A 27500-nucleotide genomic window follows, 5' to 3' on the forward strand; every position below is an offset into this window, starting at 1 on the left:
TATATGGGTGCCATCTCCGATCGGCCATCTTGATGAAGTGGCTCCTACCAAAAATTGAAACCTATAGTGATAGAGAGCACGTGGAAAAAATTTGGTGCTTTTGTCCGGCGTGTCCCCTTTATTTAGCTAAGCCGCCTGACTAATAAGAGGGAGGATATGAACAGTGTGAGGGCGGAGCCTCAGAGTCTCACCTGTGATGGGCGCCTCCACCTCCAGCATGCACTTCTCCTGGCGCAGGATGCCGGCGCCCTCATTGATGATCCTCAGAGCCGTCTCCTCCTCCAGCCGGCCCTCCTTCACCAGGTGGGCCTTCAGCACCTCCACGCTGGGCCTCCCGTCCACGTACAGGTCTTTGACCGTCAGTCGCGTCCCGGGAGGGTACGGCACCGCTGCAGGACACAAACGGGACACAGTCAGAGTCAGACAGTCACACTAGGGCTGGGAGATATGGACCAAAACTCATATCCCAAAATATTTAGACCAGGGGTGTCAAACTCAAATACACAATGGGCCAAAATGTAAAACTTGAATAAAATCGCGGGCCAACATTGAACAAATTAACCTTTTAATATATACCAAACATGTTTTGCTTTAACATTAAATATGGAACCAGCAACGCTTATAAACATACAATATATAACTAAATAGTGCAGACATGCAAAATCAAATTTCAAATAAAAAACAGATCAATGTCATTAATTTATTAAATAAAAGTTAAATAAAAATCGTATGCCTCTTTTCTATTTGCATCCTTCTGATTTAAATATCAAAATAAAGTTTTTCAACAGGTAAATACATTTAAAAATAAAATAACAATAATAAATCTAGTATTAGCCGGCGGGTCAGCTTTTATAGTACAATAATAATATTATAATTTGGTATGGCCAGAGTTTGACACCCCTGATTCAGACGGAATGGCGATGAACGATATATTAGCCGCGTGAATCAGCGTATCGGCCCCACGGTACGATTTTATCCTGATATTTGGGTCAGGATACGATATTAGTGTGATTTTAATCATTGTGTGATATGAGTATTGATAAAATATATTGAGATTTAACTGTTTAACTGTATTTTGTTTGTTGTGTTTTGTCCAATCAGAGAAAATTCTCAGTGTATTCATCTCCCTTCAGTCTTTTTATTTCTCCACACTGAGAGTCAAAGCCACAGACTGACCAACAAAGTACTGAGTCAAACTGAGCTCAACTGATATCAAACATGTATGGACGCATTTTATCAAACTTTCACAAACAAGCTTCACTGATGAAAATGTTTCTGAATCAAACAGAAAAAAAGACAAACTTTGCATCGTTATTTCCTGACACACATGGTGTCTATAGATTCCTTACATCTTCTAGTTTCAAATGATGCCAGTATCACTAGTATATTCCTTAAAGTGGAGCTTGGAGCCCATGAAATGATATAATATTGCCGGCATAAATTTTGTCCAGATTGTGTATTTTTATTTGCTCGTTATTTCCAGCTCAGCTCCTGCAAAATCCACTGTGGACAAACAATAGTTACTCTTCAGGTTGAGAAATTTTAACACATTCAAAAGGGTATTTTTTGATGTCACTGACATTAAAGCATAATACATGATAATAAATAATAATACATGCATTTTATTAAATCTGGGTGTCAATCTGGGCTTTGGCCTTGGAATTGATCATTTTACTACTTTACCACCAGATTGCCTCATTTTGACCATATTCATCATATAGATAAAAAACATGTACTTTATACACACAATAATATTGTGTATATATATATATATATATATATATATTGTGTGTATGTATTATATACAAACAAGCATGAACTGCTTCAAATAAAACTAAACATGGATCATCTGAATCACATCAAAGATGAGACATGATAAACTCAGAACAAAAACATTATTTACAGTTGACTGCAGCAGGTCTATAAACATGGAGGCATCATGACAGAAACCTGGCATATAAAGGGTTAAAATATTCAAACATCAATTAGTGTTGATATCAATATTTAGGTCAGATGTAGGGGGGGAAATCAGTACAATGAAAGTAGAATATCATAACGTATAATATTTTTATAGCTTGATTTTTAGGAGTCCATTTTATGCTCTAAGCAGAACAAGTGTGCATAAAATTTGAACCGACCCTGAGGATCAAACAGAACGTGCAAAGTGTTTAGTTTCAACCTGTTTTATTTAAACGGTTTTATTTTATCATATTAAAAACCTTCCACTTTCTGAAGCGGTTTCATCAGATTCAGATGCTCTTCATCTGAAATCCGAAATCTGAAATACCTCCAAATTACAGAAATATTGTTGGTTTTATTTTTAGGAACTAGCTCTTGCCAGTGTTCAGAGAGGAGCAAACATATAGTGGTCATAAGTTAAGGCAACATCAACAGATATTATATATGTGTATGGCGGTATTGTCTCAACTACATATCTCTCTCTAAAATATATCGGTATAACTCATAATACTGATATAGGCCCAACCCTGGTCTGAAGACAGCAGCAGCTTTAACTACTCACTGTTCACTAAACTTTTAAAGTACACGCTGATCCGGCTCCACTCTGTTTTTATGTAAACGGAGCGACAGCTGCAGCCCAGAAGGTAAACAACAGATCAAACCTGCTGCTGACAAATATTTACTTTATTAATTCATCTCCCTGGTTATTTCTTTAACACCATTTTAATTGTCTGGATATGAAAAGGTCTGGAAATATTTTTAAAATTCCCATTTTTTTATTTCCCCAGTTATTCCCTTAAATTAATTGATTTGGTTTTTGTTTTGTTTTTTCAATTAATTCATCTTTAATGTGCTAGAAAAAACATTTATTGCCCAATTTTTATTCCACAACTACTTTCTCTATTATTTGGTTTAATAATTTTTCAATTAATTGATTAATTGTGTGGACTTTTAAGTGGCAGATTTTTTTAATTGCCCCGTTTATATATATATATTCAATTAATTGGTTTGATTGGTTTATCAAAAATTGCCCATTTTTATTTCTCAAATTTTATTCAAAATGAACCAGTACACAGGACACACCTCCTCATGTTGGGGCTTTTAGTGTTTTTTCTGCATTTTTAAATATCCAAGTTTAATAAAAATCAGGCCAGTAGTTTTTCTGTGATCTTGCGGAGAAATAAACAAACAGAGCTGGAAACAAGGCATCCTTGGCGAAGGTACAAATGCCTGTAAACCTGACAATCGTTTACAGAAACAGTTTATAAAACAAGCCAATCTTCATCATCCATTATTTCATGCTAACTGCAACGATTACTGGATTTATGGATCGGTTCATCAGTTTTTATTTTTTATTTTTAAAGAAAAAATGGCAAATACTGGATGGCTCCAGGTCCTCGAATGAGAAATTTAGCTGCTTTTCTTGGTCTTAAAAAGAGAGTAAAGTGAATTTATTTTGGTTTGGACTGTTGGTCAGATGAAACAAGACCCTGATCTGACTCCTCTCCCTTATTGTAGACGTGATTGTGATGTGTTACGCAGGCCAGCCTTTATTTTGGAAGTCAGTGATATTCCAGAGCTGCACTGGGGATTTAATGTGGTTTCAAAATTCTGCAATCATGACGGCATGTCGAGGCTTGACCTGAAGACAAAGGAGAACAGTTTGGCAGCGTGCAGCAGCCCCTGGAGGAAATACCAAACCGCTTAATACCTGGAAAACACCAGCCACTCACACAAAAGGGACGCCGGGATTCTGCAGAGGACGTTGCAACATCTTATTGTCTCTGCACGGACTCTGATGTGCCTCTGAACATTTTAATTTGGACTTCCATAGTTAACCTGTTTAAAATGGATGGACTGGATTAATTGTACACTATATTCAGAATATTTTCATAGCTTCACTTTGCCGTCAGACAGCTTTGTTTAACCCATTGACGCCTAAAACGCCTGTAAAACCTCAGGGGCTTATTTTAAAATTGCCCAAACACCTGAAGTTTTTCTGGAAATTCAACAGAAGTGTCAACGCTTCTACTAAATAATAGATTTTTCAGCCTCTGTAGCAGATAGAAATGAAATTCCAAAAGTATTTGAGAGCTCATACAAATACTACAAAACGTAGTATCCACTTGCCAGGCTTCAATGGGTTAAGATCTCCATTGACAAAACCAGTCATTTTACCCCTCAGAACACAGGTTGCTGTTCTACTGCTGCCTCCATTGGTTGATTTGTTTCTTATTGTGTTCAGTGAATCCAAGCTAAACCTTTAAAAGTCACACAATAACACAAACAATCTCATCACGTAGGTGCTCCACAGTGAGTAAACTTGTGACAACACTGGTGTTACTGATTACACCGGACATTTTACAAGAAAACACATTAAAGGACTGAGATTAAATCTGAAATACTGCCAGAAGAACTATTTTGCTATTAGTTTTGACTCCAAATGGATCCGGCGGTGCAGCACTGCAGCGGTTGTGCAGTCGTGTGGAAGCGTCACTTAAATTGACGATTTTTGTTATGTTGTGTTGAGGATTAGATATTTCACAATTATTGTTCACCGTCAGAGTGTTTTCATTATCTTGACAGTTGAAAACAAGCCCGAGGGACTTTTTAAAAACTTCCTCGTACTACTTTCATGGCACTGAGAGTCAGGGATGTTTACTGAACTCTGTCACATGACTTGCTGGCTATCCGACTGGCCGCGGCAGCGTGATGTCATGTTGCGTTCCTCCAATAGACGAGTGTCTCAAATAAATGACTTGCCGCACAAGTAGGCCTGTCATGATAACACATTTTTTGGGACGATATATTTTTCCAGAAACTATCACGATAAACGATAGTATCGATTTCGTTTTAGTTTTATAAAGATAGAGCATAATAAGTTCATCCTTTTACACAGCAATTCATTTTTAAATCTCAATGGAATTAAAATGTGGAAAAGAAATATTAAAATATCCTAGATAAATAAAACAAATAAATAAACTACAACCAAAACAAATAAAATAGACTTCCAGGCACTGAGATAATCATTATGTATTATATTATTTTATCATTAAAATAGTAAACAGCTGGAATGGCTGATGGGAAATTTAAAAAAAATTCGGCAATTTGTGCTGCCTGTCAAACACTTGCAGCATTACTTTAAACAAAAAAAGTCACGGGTGTAAACGACAATATATTGAGTCCATTGTGTCCGTTTATATATATTGAACGTTAAGTTGATACAGTAATTATCATGACAGGCCTAGCCGCACTACTAAATCTGGTCTGAACCCGATCTTAAACCAGTAGCACCAACTACAAAAGGAAAACTAGTTCTGTGAGGTGAAATTATTAATTTTACCAAAAAGGAGTCTGGTGGCTTTCACAAGAACTGATAGCAGCTCATCAGGCCATATTTCACAGTTGTTAACCGTTTATTGCACTTATTAACCATACCTGTATTTATATTTGCATTACATGCATTAAAGCTTAAACTTTCCCGTCCTGAAGTTGTGAGAGTCAGGGATGTTTGCAATATTCTCTCAGCCGACTCGTTGGTCACCACAGCGTTCCTCCAACAGACTAACGAGACTGTTTGAACTTCTCTGCCGCTCAAATAAATGAGATTATTTACCAAACCACTGAATCTGGTCTGAACCCGGACTGAAACCGGTAACACTGACTAGAGTGTAGGGGTGTGCCATATCGTATCGTTCACGATAATATCGGTATATTTTTTTTATGGTTAAAAAAAATGCATATCATGATATTGGCAACGTTCTTACTTCTTGATGTAATGGTTAAAGTTGTTTTAATCACAAAAAGCAAATTACTCTCTGTCGCTAAACACATGCAGCTTTCAAAATAAGAGCACAGTGTGTTAAGAGAATCCACCACTGAATTTACAAGAAGACTGTCAAAATAAGATGCCTTAAATAAAACATACAATAACCTTTATTCTCCTTTACAAAATGTCATTAAAATACGCCCCCGGAACCCCTAAATGGTTATTTTTATTATTTGCTCACACTCAAGAGTCAAGAGTACATTTTTTGTAATTGGCAACTGTTGAGATTTGCACTTCAAACTACATCATATTTTCTATCTTTTTAAGTATTTTCTAATATCGTCAAGAATATCGTTATCGCAAAAATAGCCTGCAATATCGTGATAGCCCTACTAGAGTGTTGGCCTAACACCAGTAACAAGCCTCATTCTGAGGTTAAATTACTGGTTTTGTCAAAGGAGTCTGATGACTTTAAAGACACCTAATACAGATCCACTAATCCATCTTTAACTGTCGTTTCTGCTTTCTACATGTGTTTACATTTCTTGACTTAATCTTTATTATATTTACACAACTTTATTTATATTTCTTGATATATTTTACATTAATGCTCTATATCTCTGTTGCCGTTTTGTATCTTGTTGTGTGCAGTGTTTTTCTATGGACCACAGAAACACGAGCTGGTTTCTCTGTACTTTACTGTGTACAGATGGACGGAGGACAATAAAGTCTCTTATCTGTGATCTCATGTCTTGAAGTAAGCCAAGACATTGATCCTTGGGTATAAAAGATGACATAACTTGTCCTGGAGTTTATATATCGCTAGAAAAGTCTTGATTAAAGTAAATATTCCCCTTGAATGATTCAGCTCTCAGCTGTATTCCTGTACTTGATGATACGATCTGCTAGCTGAGGAACTTTGCATCTGTTTATACTGACAAATGAAGGCGCATCAGAAGAGTAACTGTTCTTTATTTTTTCAGAACTCAAATGAGCTTGTGCCTGTTCCTCTGTCCTCTGCCTCCGCACAGCACGCACACAAAGGATTTCAGAAGACACTTCCTTGTGTCGACACACACACACACACACACTCTCTCTTTTCTCTCTCCCGGCCCAGTGGTCTAGTTTAGAGTACAACTCTGAAACCAAACCAGGTCGCACACATTCAGCCAATCACGTCATCCGCTCCTGAACTGGTTCATCAGCGGAAACCAGCTGGGCTGGAGACAGATGTGCCTGGACCAGATGATCTGCTCAATGATTAGTGAAGGCTTGCTTGTGAAAAGAGGAAAACCAGCGTTGTGAAATGAGGCGTAACAGACCTCTGTAGGAAGTGGTATTCAAATAATCAACGCTCGGTCCCTCGTCACCGCACGACAAAACTTTCTGTTAATAACTCGGCGCCAAAACACTCAACAGCTCCGAGCTGAAGTAAAATGAATCCAACCTGCCGGGTGAACTTTTAAACACGAGGACACTTGGATTCCTTTTTTTTGGCCGCTCTGTGCTGAACTTTGTCTCTGTTGGCCACCGTAGCTGCTGCGGTCAGAGCCAGGCAAATATAAACAAAACAACCAGCGTATATATCAAACAGACACCTGCTTTGTTTCTGGTTCTGCTGCATTGCACAAATCAACTAACTCGCAAACATCAGCAGGAACATGGAGGTCAATATCAGAGCAAACACACACACACATATATCATCTGTGGTGTGTGAGAGGAGGTGTGTGACTAAATTTTTTAAAAAGTAGATAATCACTTTTCAGCTCCTAAGGACGATCAAAGTAAAGAAGCCACAGATATTTAACCCCCCCGACTTATAAATCCCATTTTCAAATATCTTTCCTTGAGAAAAATCAGGTGTTGAGTTTCTACAGTTGTTTCAGTTTGTCAGAGACATACAGTAGTGTTCAATATAATAGCAGTCCAATGTGACTAACCAGATTAATCCAGGTTTTTAGTATATTTTTGCAGTAGATTCTCAGAAAACCAACAAGAACCAGCATTGGTGATATGCAGCTCTTAAGGCTGTGCAATTGGGCAATTAGTTGAAAGGGGTGTGTTAAAAAAATAGCAGTGTGGCATTCAATCAATGAGGTCATCAATTTTGTGAAAAAAACAGGTGTGAATCAGTTGGCCTCTATTCAAGGATGACTTGAATGCACTTGTTGAACATGAATTTCTCTTAGAAAGCCTGAGGAAAATGGGTCGTTCAAGACAAGACATTGTTCAGAAGAACAGCGTACTTTGATTAAAAAGTTGATTGGAGAAGGAAAAACTTATAAAGAGGTGCAGACAATTATAGGCTGTTCAGCTAAAATGATCTCCAATGCTTTAAAATGGAGAGCAAAACCAGAGACACTTGGCAGAAAACGGAAGACAACCATCAAAATGGATTGAAGAATAACCAGAATGACAAAGGCTCAGCCAATGATCAGCTCCAGGATGAACAAAGACAGTGTGGAGTTACCTGGAAGTGCTGTGACAGTTAGAAGACGTCTGTGTGAAGCTAATCTATTTACAAGAATCCCGCGCAAAGTCCCTCTGTTAAAAAAAAGGCATGTGCAGAAGAGGTTACAATCTGCCAAAGAACACATCAACTGGCCTAAAGAGAAATGGAGGAACATTTTGTGGACTGATGAGAGTAAAATTGTTCTTTTTGGGTCCAAGGGCCGCAGACAGTTTGTGAGACGAGCCCCAAACTCTGAATTCAAGCCACAGTACACAGTGAAGACATTGTCATGATATGGGCGTGTTTCTCCTACTATGGTGCCACAAGTTGGTTGACTCCATGCCACACAGATGTGAAGCAGTTATAAAAAAACTGTGGTCATACAACTAAATATTAGTTTAGTGATTCACAGGATTGCTAAATCCTAGAAAAGTTTGTACAAAATAGTTTTTGGTTTGTAAAGTCAACCGCAGACACTGCTATTTTTTTTAACACACCCCTTTCAACTAATTGCCCAATTGCACAGCCTTAAGCGCTGCATATCACGAATGCTGGGTCTTGTTGGTTTTCTGAGAATCTACTGCACCTACTGGTACCTTGTTTGCCATGTAGCAATAAAGAAATATACTAAAAACCTGGATTAATCTGGTTAGTCACATTGGACTGCTATTATTTTGAACACTATTGTATTTAGGTAAATACAAGAACCAGACTGGAATAAGCAGATAATCAGTGTTAAAGGACTTTGAGAGAGGCTGAAAAACCCTTTATTGGCTTATCAATATTGTTGAAAATATTGATCAATTTGTGAATTCAATGAATGAAGTAATTGTTTAGTTATTGTTGTCTGGAATGTGCTTCTTGTGTGCTCAGTAAAAGGGCCCACTGTAAGACACTGAAGCGGCTCCGTCCTGGGGCCCACTATAACACACTGAACCATCTCCGTCCTGAGGCCCACTGTAAGACACTGAAGCAGCCCCGTCCTGGGGCCCACTATAAAGACACTGAACCATCTCTGTCCTGGGTCCCACTATAAGACACTGAAGCAGCTCCGTCCTGGGGCCCACTATAAGACACTGAAGCAGCTCCGTCCTGGGGCCCAACATAAGACAATGAAGCAGCTCCGTCCTGGGGCCCAATATAAGACAATGAAGCAGCTCCGTCCTGGGGCCCAGAGACAGGACACCGAGCTCCGTCCTGGGGCCCAGGGACAGGACACCGAGCTCCGCCCTGGGGCCCAGGGACAGGACACTGAGCTCCGTCCTCAGGTCCAGCTCCATCAAACATGAATGAGGACAGAATCATTACTCACAGCAGTGATGCAAATGGTCGCCTGATTTGATTACCATCAGTAACTACACCAGGAGGACCGAGCAGCCAGAGCACATCCATCTGAGTACACACACACACACACACACACACAAACTACAACGAACTTAGAAATGTAGATAAACTGCACTGAAATGTCATGTCTTAGTCAGATGTTCCTTTATAATAAATTATTATTATAAATTGTTTTCAGTTAACGTTTCCAACATTTGCGATCTGTGAAGTCCAGAAGAATGACTAGCTAGTCCGTGTGTGTGTGTGTGTGTGTGTGTGTGTGTGTGTGTGTGTGTGTCTTAAGAGGGCAGGTTTAACGATGTGGTGCTCTCCTGCAGCTTTACCCTCTAAGCCGTCCTAACCCACTGAGCCTATCAGACGTGTCCACCCGTCACCTCGAGAACACACAACCTCACCAACCTGCTGCTTAAACAAACACTAAAACACTTCAAACACCAGATGACACTTTCATCTGGAAGTTACAGTCCAGGAAAGTCGGTTTAATGTCGTCAAACTGCAGAAAGTTGTGTTATTTGCATCAATTCACCACTTGTACTGAAACGGTTATCTACGCTCTCTTCACCAGACTCCATCCATAAAAACACTCATTTTAACTCAGAGTTACTGGTCCGCTAGGACTGTTACAACATACAAAAGAACATAATGATATTCCAATATCAATACAAAAATGAAGACGAAGCCTAAACAGCAACAACTTCAGGATCACTGTCTTAAAGAAAATGACTATAAGTTAGAAACTTAGAACAATGTGATATACAGGTGTATATCAATACATTAGAATATGATGGAAAAGTCCATTTCCAGTAGTTCAAGTCAAACGGATCCAACCAAGTATTGAGTCATATAGATGGACATACTTTTCAGAGGCCAACATTTCCATATTAAACATACTTTTTTTGTAATATTTACATTTTTTGAGAGTCTGAATTTTAGGTCTTCATTAAATGTAAGCCATAATCATTATAGAGAAGAAATTAAATAAATTAAGACATGAAATGATTCATTCTGTGTATAATGGATCTATATAATGTGTTATTTCCACTTTTTGAATTGAATTACTGACATAAATAAACTTTTCTAAGATGTTCTAATTTATTGAAATGCATCTGTATACACATTTTTTATTCTATTTTATTTCTGCACAAAGACATGTTTGAGTTGTTCTGATTGTGGACTTATAGATTTATAGAGATTTTATAAGTTGCAGTGAAATAAAAGGACACAGTGAGGCAAAAATAAGAGCAAAAACGCTCTAAAAAGGCTTGTTGGGGCTCAGAGGGTTAAATTATTAGTATTGTTTACTGAACGTGCAGACAGACACATTTCACAGATATGAAATAGTTTAACCGACAGATTTGGGAACAACTGAGCTGTTGAATTATGAATGAAAAGATTAATACGTGTAGGATACAGTTTGATTAAAACTTGACCCAGCCAGCATGTTATTAAGGAGATCACATTTGGAAACAGCCGTTGAAACTTTTGCAGTGGGAATAAAGTAGAAATGTTTAATTGCGTCACACAGTCTGATGGGTCACAGAATTCAGAGTTACAAAATGTTTTTAACAAGACAGTATACTTTAAAGTGCCAGAACAAATCCTGCAGAACATCCAGCAGCCTGGCAGGACACGCAGCCAGAGGTGTGAATCACCTGGACACACACACACACACACACACACCTGGACCAGCTGCACAGGTGTAAACTTGCTGTTCATCTATTCATCCTGTCAGGAACATGTCCAGAGTCCAAGAGGAGATGTTCTTGTAAAGTTTAATTTTTTTTAACTTTTTTAACTTCTTAAGTGTCCTTGTTCTATTCTGTGTTTTTTTTCTATTGTTGTTTTTATTTATGCTACCTCAGTATTTTTTTATTTTTATTCTATTGTATTTTATTGTACTTGAATGCCGGACTGCTGTGACAACCGAATTTCCCTTCGGGGATGAATAAAGTAATCAATCAAATCAATCAATCAATCAATCAATCAATCAATCAATCAATCTATCTATCTATCTATTATGTATTTAAAGTTTGAAACAATTGATCAATATTTCTTTTTCACATTTCAATTCCAATGTTTAATATTCAAGATTTAAAAAAGCATTGTTGTGGAAAAGGATGTACTTATTATAATAATATTAAACAAATCTTATTATAATATGGTTATAAAACTAAAACAACATTGATACAACAATACTATCGTTTATTCTGATAGTTTCTGGGAAAATATATCGTCCTAAAAAATGTGTTATTGTGACAGGCTTAGCCTTGGTTTACAGCTGCAACTGTGGATTTATCTGCTGATTATTTCCTCAATTAATCAATCAGTCAAAGCTGAAACCTTTAAATGTTTCTAGAATATCAAAAATACACAGTTTAAAGGGTTTGTTTTGAAAGAAATGAGAGAAAGGAGATATTGTTTGAAACGATCCATCAGTTATGACAGTAGCTGCTGCAGGTGAGTTTTTTAGGACTGAAGGTTGAAATACTCACCAGTTACAGGTAAAATTTTATTTTTAACCTCTGTGGTTGGGAATCGTTCATATTTGAACTGATACAGTTCTGGTTCCCAACGGTTCCTATTTCGGAACTTCACTCTCTGTTAAAACTAAAATGTAATTTCTGAGGATGGAGAAGTTAGAACGCCCATAAATGACAATAAATGTGGTGGATAACTTTCCTCTCCCACACTCAAAAAAATGATTCAAGCCCTTCTTAGATGTGACACATTAATGTATTGTTTGTCTAATGAAAATATATCAATTAAAATCAAATCAAAAGTAGTTTAAGAAGTGTAACCTAAAATGTATTAATTGACTCCCCTGTCCTTCCCTTCAACCCAAAAAGAATGACTTTCAGTTTTCCAATTCTATGTTTTTAGGTTGAACAAACAGTTTCTTTATTTTAGCTCTCCTTGACATAAACGAGTTGAGGTAACTCAATTTAAATACAATACATACATGTTTACATGTTTTTAATTCGAGTTCGACCAAATTGAGCTACATTAACATAAATACATTATATTGCATCGATGCACTTGTTTTGCGTTTGGGCTACATATATTTTTTGGATGGAAATTCTGCCCACAATGTAACTGAGTTCATCCAATGAGTTATTTTTTTGAGTGCAACTGTCTGAGCTCTCAGGTACCAAGACTCTGCACCGATTGATTCAACTTGAATTGGTACGCAGTAGAACTATGTTATTTGGAGTAGAGAGTTCAAAGCTCGTCGGTGGGTAATAAATACTATAATAACAAACAAAATCCTCAGTTTGTTCCTTTTGATGTCGTTCAGGTCGTATTTCAACCAAATGCAAAACAGAAAGATTTTCAGGAACTAGTAGATTTTACCTTTCAGATAAAATGTCATTGTGGCATTTGGCCTTGACGGTTTTCATGTTCGGAGCTTTGGTTCAAAAATGAAGAGAAATACATTCACATTCGTTCTGCTGAAGTGGAAATCTCCCTCTCCTCCTTCCTTCGTTCATTGGATCGGAGATGTTCTTAATTTCCTAAAACTGGAAATGATCAGGGTTTGTGTGCTTGTAGATTTGACTGTATTATTATTATTATTATTATTATTATTACATGTGGGAGTGGATGCTGCTGAGCAAACGCGTCTCACTGAAGCATCAGGAAACATTTTATCATTTTTGCCATAGTATATCCATCATCATGTGCACTATTAAGTTTAATGTCATGTTTACCATTATGTGCTACAGGACATTCACTACCATGTGCAATATTGTTGTTTTATTATTTTTTACTGTATTTTATTGTATTTTTGGAGCAAGAATTTCCTTCAGGATTAATAAAATTTTATCTTATCTAGTAAGTCTGATATAGACGTTGTTATTTGTATTTTCTGGCTATATAAATAAATGTTTTTAGGTGCAGGTGCAAATGAGATAAATCTGGCATAAATAATCTCTTCTCAATTTCAGATTAATGATTTTGTGCATGCTTCTAGTTAAATAAATCTTAAAAATATGGCTGAAGTTAGATAGAAAAATATATGTGCATGAACCAGCAAATGACCAAAATGAGTTGAAAATATGAGCAAAAACCCAATATTATGTTCCCCAGATGGTGTTTATATGTTGATGTAGATTTGTCTGTATTATTATTAGTGTGAAGAGACTCTGTGATAAATTAAATTAAATATAATTGTTGCATTAAGATGAGCTGGTGGTTATTCTGCAGGTGGAAATGAGCAAAGATCTGATAAATCATCTCTTCTCAGTTTAAAATTCCTGCTTTTGTGCATTCAGAATATATTTATTCATATATTTATTTATGTGAAATATCTCCCATTCTGCTGCCCCCTCCCCTGTTGTCGTCTTCTTCTGGTGCTTTTTATAGGGTTTATATTTTGTATTATGTTTAAATTATTGTTATCTGTTTGCACTAAAACAAGAGCTGCTCTGTTTCACTGTAGTCCTGTGCAATGACAAAACGATTCTGATTCTCCTAGTTTAAAGAGGATCAGTGGACCATATGCATGATAAAGCATTGTCCCATTGGTGGAACACACTACCAGTTCCTACCAGAGCAGGGGCGTCCCCCTCTACCTTTAAAAAACTCCTGAAGACCTCCAGCTCTTCAGAGAGCATCTTCTTTCCCAGCACCACAAGATAATTCTACTCCTTAAAAAATTGTCACTAGCACTTATTGCTGCACTATTAGGGATGACGCCGATCGATCGGCAAATGATTGGATCGGCCCGATATGATAAAAAAAATGATCGGAAAATCAGATCAAAGGTTAAAATCACAGATCCAATCGCATTATACATACATGTGCTTTACAAGTGTTTGTTATGGTGTGATGTACATTCAGGATGTTGACAAGCCGGCCGACCTCGTTAGCAGCAGTTAGCTACAGTTAGCTCTGTAGCAGTACAGTGTGTATGTGCTGCTGCTGCAGGAGGTGTTCACTTAGCGATCTCTGTTTGTTTACAACAAGCACCGGAGTGAGCGGTATCAGTGGGGTGAAAACAAGAGTAAAATATAAATATTAATATCGTCCCACGTGATTGATCGGTTCTGATCGGTAATCGGATCGGTGAGGCTTTAGGTGATCGGTGATCGGTCCCAAAAAACCTGATCGGACCATCTCTATGCACTATACCTTGATTTTTCCCCTTTTTCCCCTGTAAGTCGCTTTGGATAAAAGCATCTGCTAAATGACTCAATGTAAATGTAAATGTAAAGCATCTGAAAATATGTGTGCATGTTCCGGCAATCGACCAAATTTTTTTTTTTAAGCTGCAGAAAAAATCCAATATCATGCGTCCCCAGATGGGTAGATCTGTCTGCATTGTTATTAGTCTGATAGAGACTTTAATGTACATATTCTGGGCTATATACAGGATCATCTTTATTAGAATATGATGTAAAAGTCCATTTTTAGGTCCACCAACCAAGTATTGAGTCATATAGATGGACATACTTTTCAGAGACCAACATTTCCATATGAAACATACTTTTTTAAATCGGCCTTTTGTAATATTCACATTTTGAGACACTGGATTTTAGGTCTTCATTATATGTAAGCCATGACCATTATAATAATTAGAAATTAAATAAATGAAAACATGAAATGTTTCATCCTGTGTGCAATGGATCTATATAATGTGTTATTTCAGTTTTTCAACTGAATTACTGAGATAAAATTACCTTTTCTATGATATTCTCATTTATTGAGATGCACCTGTACATAAATATGTATATATATATATATATATATATATATATGATTAATGTGTGAACCTGCCCAGGGACTGCACCTCGACATCAGCTAAATCTGTTAAATCCTTCATCATCAATTCTCGATCAATGATCATGTTTATTAAACTCTAATAATTATATTTATGATTAAAAAGCACACACACTGCTTCAGTATTTAACACTGAAGCGTCGCTTTTACATCCACACAGCCGTGAAACATCAGCCCACGACGGGACACGGTGGGCTCTGATTTATGAATTATTTCTCGAATCACTTATAAAAATATGTTAGTAACACATTTTAAACTTTTTCTCATCACTTAAAGAAATGTATGCTGATAATAAATTATTTTACAATTATTTTTCTCATGACTTAAAATATATACGAGTATTAGATGATTTTAAAAATATTTTTGTCATTAGTTAAAAAGTATAAGATAGCAATAAAATATTTTAAATAATATTTCCCATCACTTAAAGACATGTATGCTGGTCATATATTATTTTAAATAGTTTCTAAATTATTTTTCACATCTTTTAAAAATGTATACGAGTAATGCATTATTTTAAGTTAATTTTCTCATCACCTAAAAACTGTATGTTAATAATAAATGATTCTAAATTGTTTTTCTCATCACTTAAAATGTATACGAGTAATAAATGTTTTTTTTTATTCTTCTTCTCATCACTTAAAAACATGTATGGGGACACGGTGGGCTCAGCCCGGGGACACGGTGGGCTCAGCCCGGGGACACGGTGGGCTCAGCCCGGGGACACGGTGGGCTCAGCCCGGGGACACGGTGGGCTCAGCCCGGGTCAGGGCTCCAGGTGTGCGGGGCGTCGAGCTCACCTGCTCGGTGAACCTGAACTGTCACGTCGCTGACATCTGGCAGTCCGGACAGCTAAGCTAACAGGCTAAGTGTGTAGCTGATTAACCTGGTTCTTACCTCAGCTTGTTGGTGTCTGAGAGGCTGGTGGCGAGCACCAAGATTAGACAAATTAATTAAAGATGGAGTAATGAAGTGTTAGCGCGGCTGGCTGTCATCCACGGCTCCCCGGGAGCTAACTAGCCGTGAACTTCCTGCACCACCGAGGAAGAAATAACGGGCTCCTACCTTTGATGGGTCGCTCGGTGGTGGAGAGCTTGTGTTGCTCCTTCGCCGACATGCTGACTCCTTGGTGGCTTTCTGGTGAATTGGTTAAATTTCTAACTTAACTTGGTGGATTCTTCCGAGCTAGCTGGCTAGCTGGGGCGAGCTAGCCGCTAGCTGAGTCGCGGCGGCGGCAGCAGCTTCTCTCCGCGGACAGGGCGACCGAGCCGGGCCGAGCCGAGCCAAACCACCCGAGGGGGGGAGGGAGAAGGGGGGAGAGCTCTTTAACTAACAGATTAAAGCTTTTCTCTGGGTGCAGCCGAGCCGCGGTGTGGGGGTCTGAGGCGGATCCGCTTGTCCAGGAAACGGCCCGGGCGCCGCCAGTGATGCCTTCAGGAGCAGCGAGCCAGTGCGTCAGATCATATCTCAACTTTATCCCTTTATTCTCGGCCGAGCTGCGTCCGTCACAGGCCGCCGCTGGGCTCCGCGTCTCTGTCGTGATCTGAGGTGTCGTCCAGACCCCTCTGTCGGATTACAATAATCCGCCGCAAGCGGATTTCCTACAACATGGCTCGACGCGGGGGGCTGTGGGTAGTGTAGTATTAACGTGACGCTGAGGAGGTGCGTTCACGGTCCGCTGAGCCGCGTACTCTCACTGCAGGACAAACACACACTGCTGTAGGGAGCCTCAAACCCTACTTTGTTTAATTTATTAATGGCTTTAAATTATTTTTTCTCATCACTTATGAAATGTATGTTAATGATAAATGATTTTAAATTATTTTTATCATCAAGTAAACGATGTATGCTAGAAATAAACTATTTTAAATTATTTTTTATCATCAAGTAAAACATGTATGCTAGAAATAAATTATTTTAAATTATTTTTTCTAATCACTCACAAGAAATGTATGCTGGTAATATATTCATTTTAATGACTTTTAAATTATTTTTCTCCTAACTTAAAAAATATAAGCTAGTATTAAACTATTTTAAATTATTTCTCACACCACTTAAATATATACGAGTAATAAATGATTTAAAATGATTTTCAAATTATTTTTCTCATGATTTAAAAACATGTATGCTAGCAAAAAAGGTATTAAAGTATTTTTAAATTATTTTTCTCCTTACTTAAAAAATATAAGCTAGTATTAAACAATTTTAAATTATTTCTCACATTACTTAAATATATACGAGTAATAAATTATTTTAAATGATTTTCAAATTCTTTTTCTCATCATTTAAAAACATGTATGCTAGCAAAAAAAGGTTTTAAAGTATTTTTAAATTATTTTTCTCATTACTTGAAAAATATAAGCTAGCAATAAATTATTTTAGATTTTTCTCATCACTTTAAAGATGTATGCTGGTAATAAATGAGTTTGGCAGCCGATGGAATCAGTTTTATTTCTTTTTTTACAGATTTCAGCTTGATGAATAACCTCAGTACTAATATTCCTTTTCTGTTATTAATAACAATAACTGCTGGTTTCTGTGGTTAGGGTTAGTTTTAGTTAGTTATTATTTAACAACTATATTTGTTATATTTCTATAAGACATGAAGACAACCTGATAAGCTGAACAGAGAGAGGACAGCGCCACCATGTGGGCGCTCATCAAACTGCTGCAAATACAACAAGATAAACAGGTTTATCTTTACATTTATAATAAAGATTTTTAACATCTTTATCAGAGCTCGGAGTAAACAAACATGAGGAGATATTTCTCTCATAGAGGATTTAAAAAAGAAATTCAGTGAAATAGTAAAAAGTACATTTCAAAAAGAATTACAAAAACATTTATATAAAATAAAATCACCCCTCTGAATTGAATTGAACGCTCCTCCTTCCCCTCTCTCCTCTTCTCTTCCTCCTCCCCTCCTCCTCATCCTGCTCCTCTCTCTCCTCCTCTCCTCCCTCTCTCCTCTACTCTCCTCCTCCTCTCTTTCCTCCTCTCCTCTCTCTTATCCTCCTCCTCTCCTTTCCTCCACCTCCTCCTCTCTCTTTCCTCCTCTCCTCTCTCTTATCCTCCTCCTCTCCTCTCTCTCTCTCTCTCTCCTCTCGCTGCTCCTCCTCCTCTTCTCCTCTTCCTCTCTCCTCCTCTCTCTCTCCTCCTTCTCATCCTGCTCCTCTCTCTCCTCCTCTCCTCCCTCTCTCCTCTACTCTCCTCCTCCTCTCCTTTCCTCCACCTCCTCCTCTCTCTTTCCTCCTCTCCTCTCTCTTATCCTCCTCTCTTTCCTCCTCTCCTTTCTCTTATCCTCCTCCTCTTTCCTTCTCCTCCTCTCCTCCTAATCCTCCTTTCTCCTCCTCTCCCCCCTGCTCCTCCTCCTCCTCCTCCTCCTCCTCCTCCTCCTCCTCCTCCTCCTCCTCCTCCTCCTCTCTGAGGCGAGTCTCTAGAAATAGTATATCTCTGTAAAAGGTTTGGATCCTCAGCAGCAGTTGTTGTTGGGAGTTTTTCCAGACGTCCGGTCCATGTAAGGGGAACTCCGGCGGTTTGGGGGTCCCACCTCGAGTCCAGCTCGTCCCCGAAGACCCCGAGTCCATCAGACTATCACCACGTCTCCTCCTGCAGCTCAGACAGCTGCACTATTTAAACTCCTGCTCCCAAACCATCTGACCATCAGACCTTCAGAGCGACTGCAGCAGCAGCATGGTGAGAGTTTATCTTCTGTTTTTGTTGTTTTTATGTCACTTTTAATTCTAACTTAGTCTTATAGAGCAGATAATCAATAACTTGTACTAGAGCTGGAGTACCAAGGTTCAAATACAGAGAGAATGAGATGATGACCAAATATAACTAAATATATACATATATATTAAGTTTTTACATTGCTGTTCTTTCCATCTTTGTGTATAAATATTTATTTAATTTAAGTGGACTCTGCAGGGGAAAAGGTTGATTTTATTATGTATATTATAATACTTATAGATTTCACCATGAAACTTCCTCAGTTTGTTATTTACAATGAGACTCTTTTTTGTTGCATTTCATGTTTAATGAAATTGTATGTTTAGATATGCAAATGAGGTGTGAACTCATTAAATATGCGCTAATTTGCAGATATTTCCAGAAAAGAAGTTATTAGTTTATTGCATTGATATATTAGAATTGAAGTTTGTTACTTTATCATCTCATAAATCAGTAAATAATGTCAAAAGCCATAAAAATAAAATCGGTTTTGGTGACAAAACGTTGTATAATTCAGGTATGAATGACTGAATATAGTGAGAATGAAACTCTGCAGTTTGGTGCTTTTAAAGATTTCATACATTCCAGATGGAAATGACTGTAAATGTATTGAATGTAATTATTATATATATGAACAGGAGTGTGGGATCATATCCTGAAATATTGAAATAATAATAATATTGAATATAATAATAATAATATTGAAACCTGAAATATTAATTAGTATAAATGTTTCCAGGCGAGCAGAAAGACGAAGAAGAAGGAAGGAGGCGCCAAGAGAGCTCAGAGAGCCTCTTCCAACGTCTTCTCCATGTTCGAACAGACTCAGATACAAGAGTTCAAAGAGGTAAAATCAGCAACTTTATTAAATATATATTATAAATAAAGTTTAAATACAATATGTTTGTCTTTTAATTTCAGGCGTTCACACTGATCGATCAGAATCGAGACGGATTCATCGACAAGGAAGATCTCAAGGACACGTACGCGTCTCTGGGTTGGTAGCTCCGAATTATAAAATGTTTTCTATCCTACAGACTTCGAGTGTTTAAGACGAGGACATTTGTCCTGTTTCGTGTTAACTCGTGTGCTTGTGGACATTTGTCCTGTTTTAGGTAAACTCAACGTGAAGGACAAGGAGCTGGAGGACATGCTGAAAGAAGCTTCTGGTCCCATCAACTTCACCATGTTCCTCAATCTATTCGGAGAGAAGCTGCACGGTGAGAACCTTAAAGAGTGAACTCCTTATTCTGTCTATTATGATAGACTATTATAGACTATTATGTATATTATTACTATTATTATTATAGTGATATTCTATCACTCTATTGAATAGATGTTGATCAGATTATGTGAATAAAAACGGAATCATCAGCGTATAAAGACAGTCGGCTGCTTTAATATTTATCATTAATAGAAAATAAGCCGTATATCTAAAAATATATATAAATATATATTAAAAAAATATATAAATATATATATATGGCATATATATCATATATATATTATATTTATAATAAGAATGGAGGCTCCAGGACGCTGCCCTGTGGAACCCCAAAAACGCGATTCTTGATGTGCAAATGTCCCGTTAACATGTCTGCTGTTGAGACATGTTAACAGGACACAGTGACACACCTGTGTGCAGGTACGGACCCTGAGGAAACCATCTTAAACGCCTTCAAGCTGTTTGATCCCGACGCCAGCGGCTTCGTCCACAGAGACGAGTGAGTCTCACGTCTGTGTTCACACATTCATAAACATCCATTAGACCTCATTTAGTAATACTGGTGTTTGTTTTTCTGCAGATTACAGAAAGTCCTGATGACACAAGCAGACAAGTTCACACCTGAGGAGGTTAGAACTCTGACTCCGAAAAACCTGGTTTATTAAAGTTTATGTTGCGTGTTGACTCTGTTGTAAAACTGGAGAACTCTTTTATTGAGTTCTAAATGTCAAAATGTTTAAAACAACGTTTTTTTCTGGTTTAAAGTATTTTATTTTTAATATTTTGTAAAGTACTTTAAGGATTTTGCCTAATCTACTGCAGCATTTTGTCTATAATACATCAACAATAACCCTAATTGAACCCTTATTTATAGAAACGAAAAAAGTACTGAAAGTAATATCACAAGTAGAGCTATAGTAGAAATAAGGTTTATTTTTTTATTTCACATTTATTTAAACAGCTGAACTTAAGATTCATATTCTATATAAAACAAACTACAACATTAAATATGGAAGCTGTCAAAAATCTAAAATAAATAAATGACTCAATACATTTTTTTTTTTTGCTATTAAATAAACCAAAACAATATTTAAAATAAATTAGGTATTCATTAATAAATGAGATATCTCTTGATATGTGATTTAATTTTCTCCTATATGTATTTATTTATTTTTGTAAGTGTTTTATTAATGTTTGAATTGATTTAAATACATCTATTTTTTAAAATTAATTTAAATATTTTTATAAATACATTATATATGAATCTGTGTGGTTGCAGATGTTCCAGTCAACATCAAATATGGAGGATGGAAGTAGCAACAATAAATACATTACTCAATAAATAAATTTGGCATTAAATAAACCAAAACAATATTTTAAAAAGTGAAGATACTAATAATTTAATAAAACGTGACATCAAATTTATATTTGTTTTCATTTGCTTCTATATTCACCTTTGTATTATTATTTATTTATTCATATTTGAATGTATTAATTTTTACCTTTATTTTTTATTCATTTAAAATAAATATTTAGTTTAATTAATCTATTTATTCTGTATAATTTTCATATTTTTCACGTGCTGCTGCAGGTGAAGCAGATGTTCCAGTCTTCCAACATCGATGCTGCAGGAAACCTCGATTATAAATCTCTGTGTTACATCATCACGCACGGCGAGGAGCAGGAGGAGGCGTAGAGTCATTTTACATCATGGCGAGGAGCAGGAGGAGGCGTAGAGTCATTTTACATCATGGCGAGGAGCAGGAGGAGGCGTCGAGTCATTTTACATCACGGCAAGGACCAGGAGGAGGCGTAGAGTCATTTCTTATCTGCTGCAGTGTGAAACATTAATAAAGATCTGAACTGGAATTTATTGACTTATTGATTATTCTCACATTTCACTTCACATATTGTTGTCGGTTTGTGTCCCTCCAACTGTTTTTATCAAATTTTATTAAACTAAATTTAGAATTTGCACAGAAACAAACTTGCTGTCATTTAGAAAAAGTCTTGAAATATCAAATATATTGATGAATATTTAGACCTGGGTCCAACATTTCATGATCTGAAGGAGAAAAAACTTTTCATAATAGAGATAAAAAACAGTCGTCACTTTTTATTTTAAGTGAAACAAAAATGTAATGTCTGTCTGTAGAAAAGTTCATGTTCACCTTCATAACTGCATCCAATAATTATTAGTATTTTGTCTTTAATGTCGCTTTTATTTTGACAATCTCCCTGTTTTATCTTTAATGTCATTTTTATTTTGACAATCTCCCTGTTTTGTCTTTAACATACGCTTTTATTTTGACTAATAATTTCTTTTTGACAACCATAAACCAAACTTTAAACAGAACGGTCATATTTTGTTAGATATCATACAAAACTGTTAACGAGTATGTTGAATATTAACTTTCGAGAGTGAAGAGAGTGTTTCTGGATTTTTAATATTAGAGATGTTTTTTTAGTTATTGAACAAATGTTTTGTCGTGTTGAAGTCTCATGACAGACAACACATGTAAAGTCAACAGTTAGAAAAACTTTATTACAAACTTTGCACAATATTTTCTATAAATATTCAAGTCCAGCACCCATTATGTAAAAGAAAATATTTTAGAAAAAATCAATCAAACAAAAAAGGTTTGAGAGAAAAACACTGTAAATAAAAAATGATTAATTACAAGTAGAAAAGCTTTTAGAAATCAAAAACCTTTGATTGCAAATCCAGAATTATTAACGGAATGAAAAAGGTTTAGATTAATAAACAAACTTTAGGATTAATTAATAAAACTTTTATCATAATAAATCGAACTTTTATATTAAATCACAAAACTTATAGATTAATAAACACAAGTTTTAAATTCCTAAATAAGACTTTTAGATTAATAAACAAAACTTTTGGATTTGCAAAAAAAAAATCCTTTTAGATTTCAAACTAATACTATGGGATTTGTTAACAAAACGCCTGGGTTCCCATTTACACATTTTTAATCATAAATTAATTTCACTTGCAATAAAACTTTTTTAAATTACAGTGTGGAAAATGCTCTCATCTTTTAAAATAAATGTAATGATAAGGACACAGAAGAGACTCTGTTCCACACTGAGGTGTCGTGTGTGTAGTACAGTACGTGTGTACCAGATGGAGGTGGAGGTTCAGGTTGAGGCGGAGGTTGAGGCGGAGGAAGAGGCGGAGGTGGTTGAGGTGGCGATTGAGGTGGAGGTGGAGGTTAAGGTGAAGGTTCAGGTTCAGGTTGATGTGGAGGTTGAGGTTGAGGCGGAGGAAGAGGCGGATTGGTTCAGTTGGAGGTGGAGGTTAAGGTGAAGGTTGAGGTTCAGGTGGAGATGGAGTAGAGGTTCAGGTGGATGTTCAGGTTGAGGTTGAGGCGGAGGTTGAGATGGAGGTGGAGGTAGGGGTGGAGGTTGAGGTGGAGGTTGAGATGGAGGTGGAGGTTCAGGTTGAGGTAGGGGTGGAGGTTGAGGTTGAGGTGGAGGTTGAGGTGGAGGTAGGGGTGGAGGTTGAGGTGGAGGTGGAGGTGGAGGTTCTGGTTGAGGTGGAGGTTCAGGTTGAGGTTCAGGTTGAGGTAGGGGTGGAGGTTGAGGTGGAGGTAGGGGTGGAGGTTGAGGTTGAGGTGGAGGTGGAGATGGAGGTTGAGGTGGAGGTTCAGGTTGAGGTTCAGGTTGAGGTAGGGGTGGAGGTTGAGTTGGAGGTTGAGGTAGGGGTGGAGGTTCAGGTGGAGGTGGAGGTGGAGGTGGAGGTGGAGGTGGTGGTTAAGGTTGAGGTTCAGGTGGATGTTCAGGTTGAGGTGGAGGTGGTGGTTGAGGTGGAGGTGGAGTTGCAGGCGGAGGCTCCAGCGTCTGTGAGGACATGGAAGCTGAGGGAGAAGGCCGGCAGCTGCAGGTGTTCAGACGGAGGCAGCCGTCGTCCCGTCAGCTCGGGGAGAGTTTCATCACCCAGCATCTTCAGCACGTCTCCGTTCAGACGCACCGACCTGGAAACAAGTATTAGGTATTATTTTTTATGATATATAAATGTATTTAACATTTGTGTATTTAAAAAAATTGTTGTTAATGCATTTTATGTTGTTTTTATTTATTTATTTATTTTACATTCATTTTTTCATTTAATGTATTTTACATTTACTTATGTATTATTTTACTTCTAATTATTTATTAAATGTTTATTTATTCATTTATTTAACATTCATTTATATATTTCCATTTACTTATGTATTCATTTATTCAACATTTCCTTATTCATTTATTAAATATTTATTTATGTACTAGTTTGTTTATTAACATTTACTGATTTAATTATGGTTGACTTGCTTATTCATTTTAAATGTATTTATTTCTGCTGTAACCTATTTATTTTTGTATAATTTTCCTAATAAATGTCTTTATGCTTTTTTCTTCATTATGTAATATTTGCGTTTGTTGTTTGAATAATCACAATTTATCAATCAATGAATGGTAACATTTATATTTAAATATAACTTCTTGATAGAGTAATTTAATCCCCCTGTGTCCTGTACTTTCTTGTCCTCCATACATCTGCAGCTTCAGGCTTTCAGCTGCATGTTGGGTGTGTTTCCTGCAGATTACTGCACATTAACACTAAGAGGTGGAACATGACTTTCACATGACGCCGGGAGATAAATGGACGTATTGAGAAGCACCTGGAGAGGAGCCCCTCCTCCCCCGGCCGCTCCGCCACCAGAACAAACGCCTCCACTGTCCTCGAGGAGGCAGCCGGGACAGAGATCCTCGTCGGCTTCTTCCTCAGATTTAGAGAAATCAGCGTGACCGCTCCTTCTGAGTATCTGCAGGGAGAGAGACAGGAGTGAGTGTCTGCAAAGAGAGAGAGACAGGAGTGAGTGCCTGCAGAGAGTGAGACAGGAGAGAGTGTCTGCAGGGAGAGAGACAGGAGTGAGACAGGAGTGAGTGTCTGCAGAGAGAGAGAGACAGGAGTGAGTGTCTGCAGAGAGAGAGACAGGAGAGAGTGTCTGCAGGGAGAGAGACAGGAGTGAGACAGGAGTGAGTGTCTGCAGAGAGAGAGAGACAGGAGTGAGACAGGAGTGAATGTCTGCAGAGAGAGAGACAGGAGTGAGACAGGAGTGAGTGTCTGCAAAGAGAGAGACAGGAGTGAGTGTCTGCAGAGAGAGAGACAGGAGTGAGAGAGACAGTAGTGAGTATTTGCAGAGAGAGAGAGAGAGGGACAGGAGTGAGTGCCTGGAGAGAGAGACAGGAGTGAGTATCTGCAGATAGTGAGACAGGAGTGAGAGAGACAGGAGTGATTGAGACAGGAATGAGAGAGACAGGAGTGAGTATCTGCAGAGAGAGAGAGAGAGAGAGAGAGACAGGAGTGAGTATCTGGAGAGAGAGAAAACAGGAGTGAGAGAGACAGTAATGAGTATTTGCAGAGAGAGAGAGAGAGAGACAGGAGTGAGTGTCTGCAAAGAGTGAGACAGGAGTGAGTATCTGCACAGAGACAGGAGAGAGACAGGAGTGAGTGGCTACAGAGAGACAGGAGTGAGAAGCTAGAGAGAGACACGAGTGAGACAGGACTGATTATTTGCAGAGAGACAGGAGTGAGTATCTGCAGAGTGAGACAGGAGTGAGACAGGAGTGAGACAGGAGTGAGACAGGAGTGAGACAGGAGTGAGACAGGAGTGAGCACCTGTCTCTGTTGGCACAGTGCAGGTACAGACGGGTTCTTTTACTCCGAGCAGCTCCAGAAAATCCCACTTTGAGAACCTCCGGGCCGACGAGCCTCTTATAGAGAACAGACAGCCAGTAGTCCTGAAACACAAACACACTCTCAGAGCTGCAGCTTTAGCTTTATGTGTTCACGTTTCAGGCAGCGATGCAAGCTGCTGATTGGTATAACCAAGTTTAAATAATGCAGCTTTAGGTACTTACAGTACAACTTCGTAGATAAGTTAATTTCCATGTTTTTATTACATGTTTTTATTGTTACATATTATTGGAGGTGTGTGTGTGTGTATGACGTATGTAACATGAGCAGCATTTCTGAGGGTGATCAGCTAATTTCAACTAATTCAGACAGTTATAAATGATTAGAGGAGTCTCACAGGAAGTGGATCCAGGTTCTCGTCCACCAGGTGATAGAAGCCAGAACCAAAGAACACCTGACGCATCACAACATCCAGACCGAGCCGAGCCGCCAGGCCCAGTTTATCCAGCCACCTGGACACAGCAGGGGCAGGAAATAACATGAAACAGGTTCTTTAGAATATTAAAACATAAGAATATAACAGAGAAACATGTTAATAAGCTTGATGAGTCCTGGATAAGAACAGTTTAAATGTGATTGTCCCGGTTTGTCCTGAGCTGCTGCTGATCAGTGACTGTGGAGAGACTCGGACCTGTTCCACAAGTTGTGATCAGTTTGATCTAATAATGCAGCATTCAGGAAAACTTGTTTATTTTTCTGGTGTTCTGTAAAGTGACATAACAACCACTGATGGACATCCTGCTGCAGGTTCTCAGCTAACATTTATCTAAACTCTCCACATCTGTAAAATCTGTTTCATTTGCATGAAAAACGAGATATAAAGGTGTGTATCATCAGCATAACAGTTATGATCTGAACTCATTCGCAACTTAATTTTGATGCAACTTGAAAAAAAACTGACGACTTCACGCTGTTAACTCGTAGCATTTGGACTCGTTATTGACATGTTTTTGACTTTATTTGGACACATTTTTAATGTGATTTTGTATCGTATTATCATTAATGATGTTGTTAACTCGTACAAACTGACGACTCGTGGTGTTAACTTTTATGAACTGACGACTCCTGGCATTAACTCATATGAACTCACATGAATCCTGCAGCGAACGTGTCCGACAGGCCGGCGGCTCCTCCTCCGAACGCCGAGCTGGTCTCTCCGAGCCACACCGGCATCTCCGGAGACTCGAGCTTCACTTTCTGAGCCAAAACACAGACACCAGTCGTCTTTAACTCGTCATGTAGAGCAAATGCCCACGAGTCTTTACCTGACGAGTCATTACCTGCAGGACTTCTTGGGTCTTTGAGGCCAGAGAGTCCAGAACCCCCGGATCCAGAAAGTCGTCCAGAGACGTGTCTCTGCCGTTCACGTAGTAACTAGAAACAGACAAACAAACACAGAAGTTTTAATCTGGATGTGAAGAAAACTGAAATCTCCCTTTTTTCTGACAAGTAGATCATAAAAGTTTTGAGATCTCTAAGAAAA

At 37.9% G+C, this 27500-nt stretch overlaps 3 protein-coding genes across 4 annotated transcripts in view; 1 reads left to right on the forward strand and 2 right to left on the reverse strand.

Annotated features, from left to right (window-relative positions):
• ppp3ccb (protein phosphatase 3, catalytic subunit, gamma isozyme, b) overlaps window positions 1-16869 on the reverse strand; it is a 41859-nt gene extending 24990 nt beyond the window's left edge. The window contains exons 1-2 of one of the 2 annotated variants that reach the window (XM_059357431.1): window positions 16368-16869; window positions 192-389 (exon numbers count right to left, since the gene is read on the reverse strand). In XM_059357431.1, coding sequence (XP_059213414.1) covers window positions 192-389; window positions 16368-16419 — 250 coding nt within the window. In that variant the 5' untranslated portion in view covers window positions 16420-16869. The remainder of the gene's footprint in view (window positions 1-191; window positions 390-16367) is intronic. The other variant, XM_059357430.1, reaches the window with a different exon arrangement.
• Window positions 16870-18725: 1856 nt separating this feature from the next.
• LOC131992417 (myosin light chain 5-like) lies at window positions 18726-21985 on the forward strand. The gene is made up of 7 exons (XM_059357996.1): window positions 18726-18998; window positions 19774-19881; window positions 19956-20031; window positions 20150-20254; window positions 20680-20758; window positions 20840-20888; window positions 21851-21985. The coding sequence occupies exons 1-7, from the start codon at window positions 18996-18998 to the stop codon at window positions 21953-21955; spliced, it is 525 nt and encodes a 174-aa protein (XP_059213979.1). The 5' UTR covers window positions 18726-18995; the 3' UTR covers window positions 21956-21985.
• A 1609-nt stretch (window positions 21986-23594) lies between these two features.
• Window positions 23595-27500, reverse strand: part of hpse (heparanase) — an 11983-nt gene continuing 8077 nt past the window's right edge. The window contains exons 7-13 of the mRNA XM_059357689.1: window positions 27298-27391; window positions 27108-27214; window positions 26355-26469; window positions 25940-26061; window positions 24939-25082; window positions 24060-24251; window positions 23595-24018 (exon numbers count right to left, since the gene is read on the reverse strand). Of these exons, the coding sequence (XP_059213672.1) occupies window positions 23595-24018; window positions 24060-24251; window positions 24939-25082; window positions 25940-26061; window positions 26355-26469; window positions 27108-27214; window positions 27298-27391 (1198 nt within the window). The remainder of the gene's footprint in view (window positions 24019-24059; window positions 24252-24938; window positions 25083-25939; window positions 26062-26354; window positions 26470-27107; window positions 27215-27297; window positions 27392-27500) is intronic.

Source organism: Centropristis striata, chromosome 19 (genome assembly GCF_030273125.1).
Source record: "Centropristis striata isolate RG_2023a ecotype Rhode Island chromosome 19, C.striata_1.0, whole genome shotgun sequence".
Lineage (NCBI taxonomy): Eukaryota > Metazoa > Chordata > Actinopteri > Perciformes > Serranidae > Centropristis > Centropristis striata.

Bases quoted from the DNA above. Each gene is read 5' to 3' on its own strand.
- LOC131992417 (XM_059357996.1), top strand. The intron at 19,882-19,955 runs GTAAAATCAGCA...TTTTAATTTCAG, and splicing joins AGATACAAGAGTTCAAAGAG to GCGTTCACACTGATCGATCA. The intron at 20,255-20,679 runs GTGAGAACCTTA...ACCTGTGTGCAG, and splicing joins ATTCGGAGAGAAGCTGCACG to GTACGGACCCTGAGGAAACC.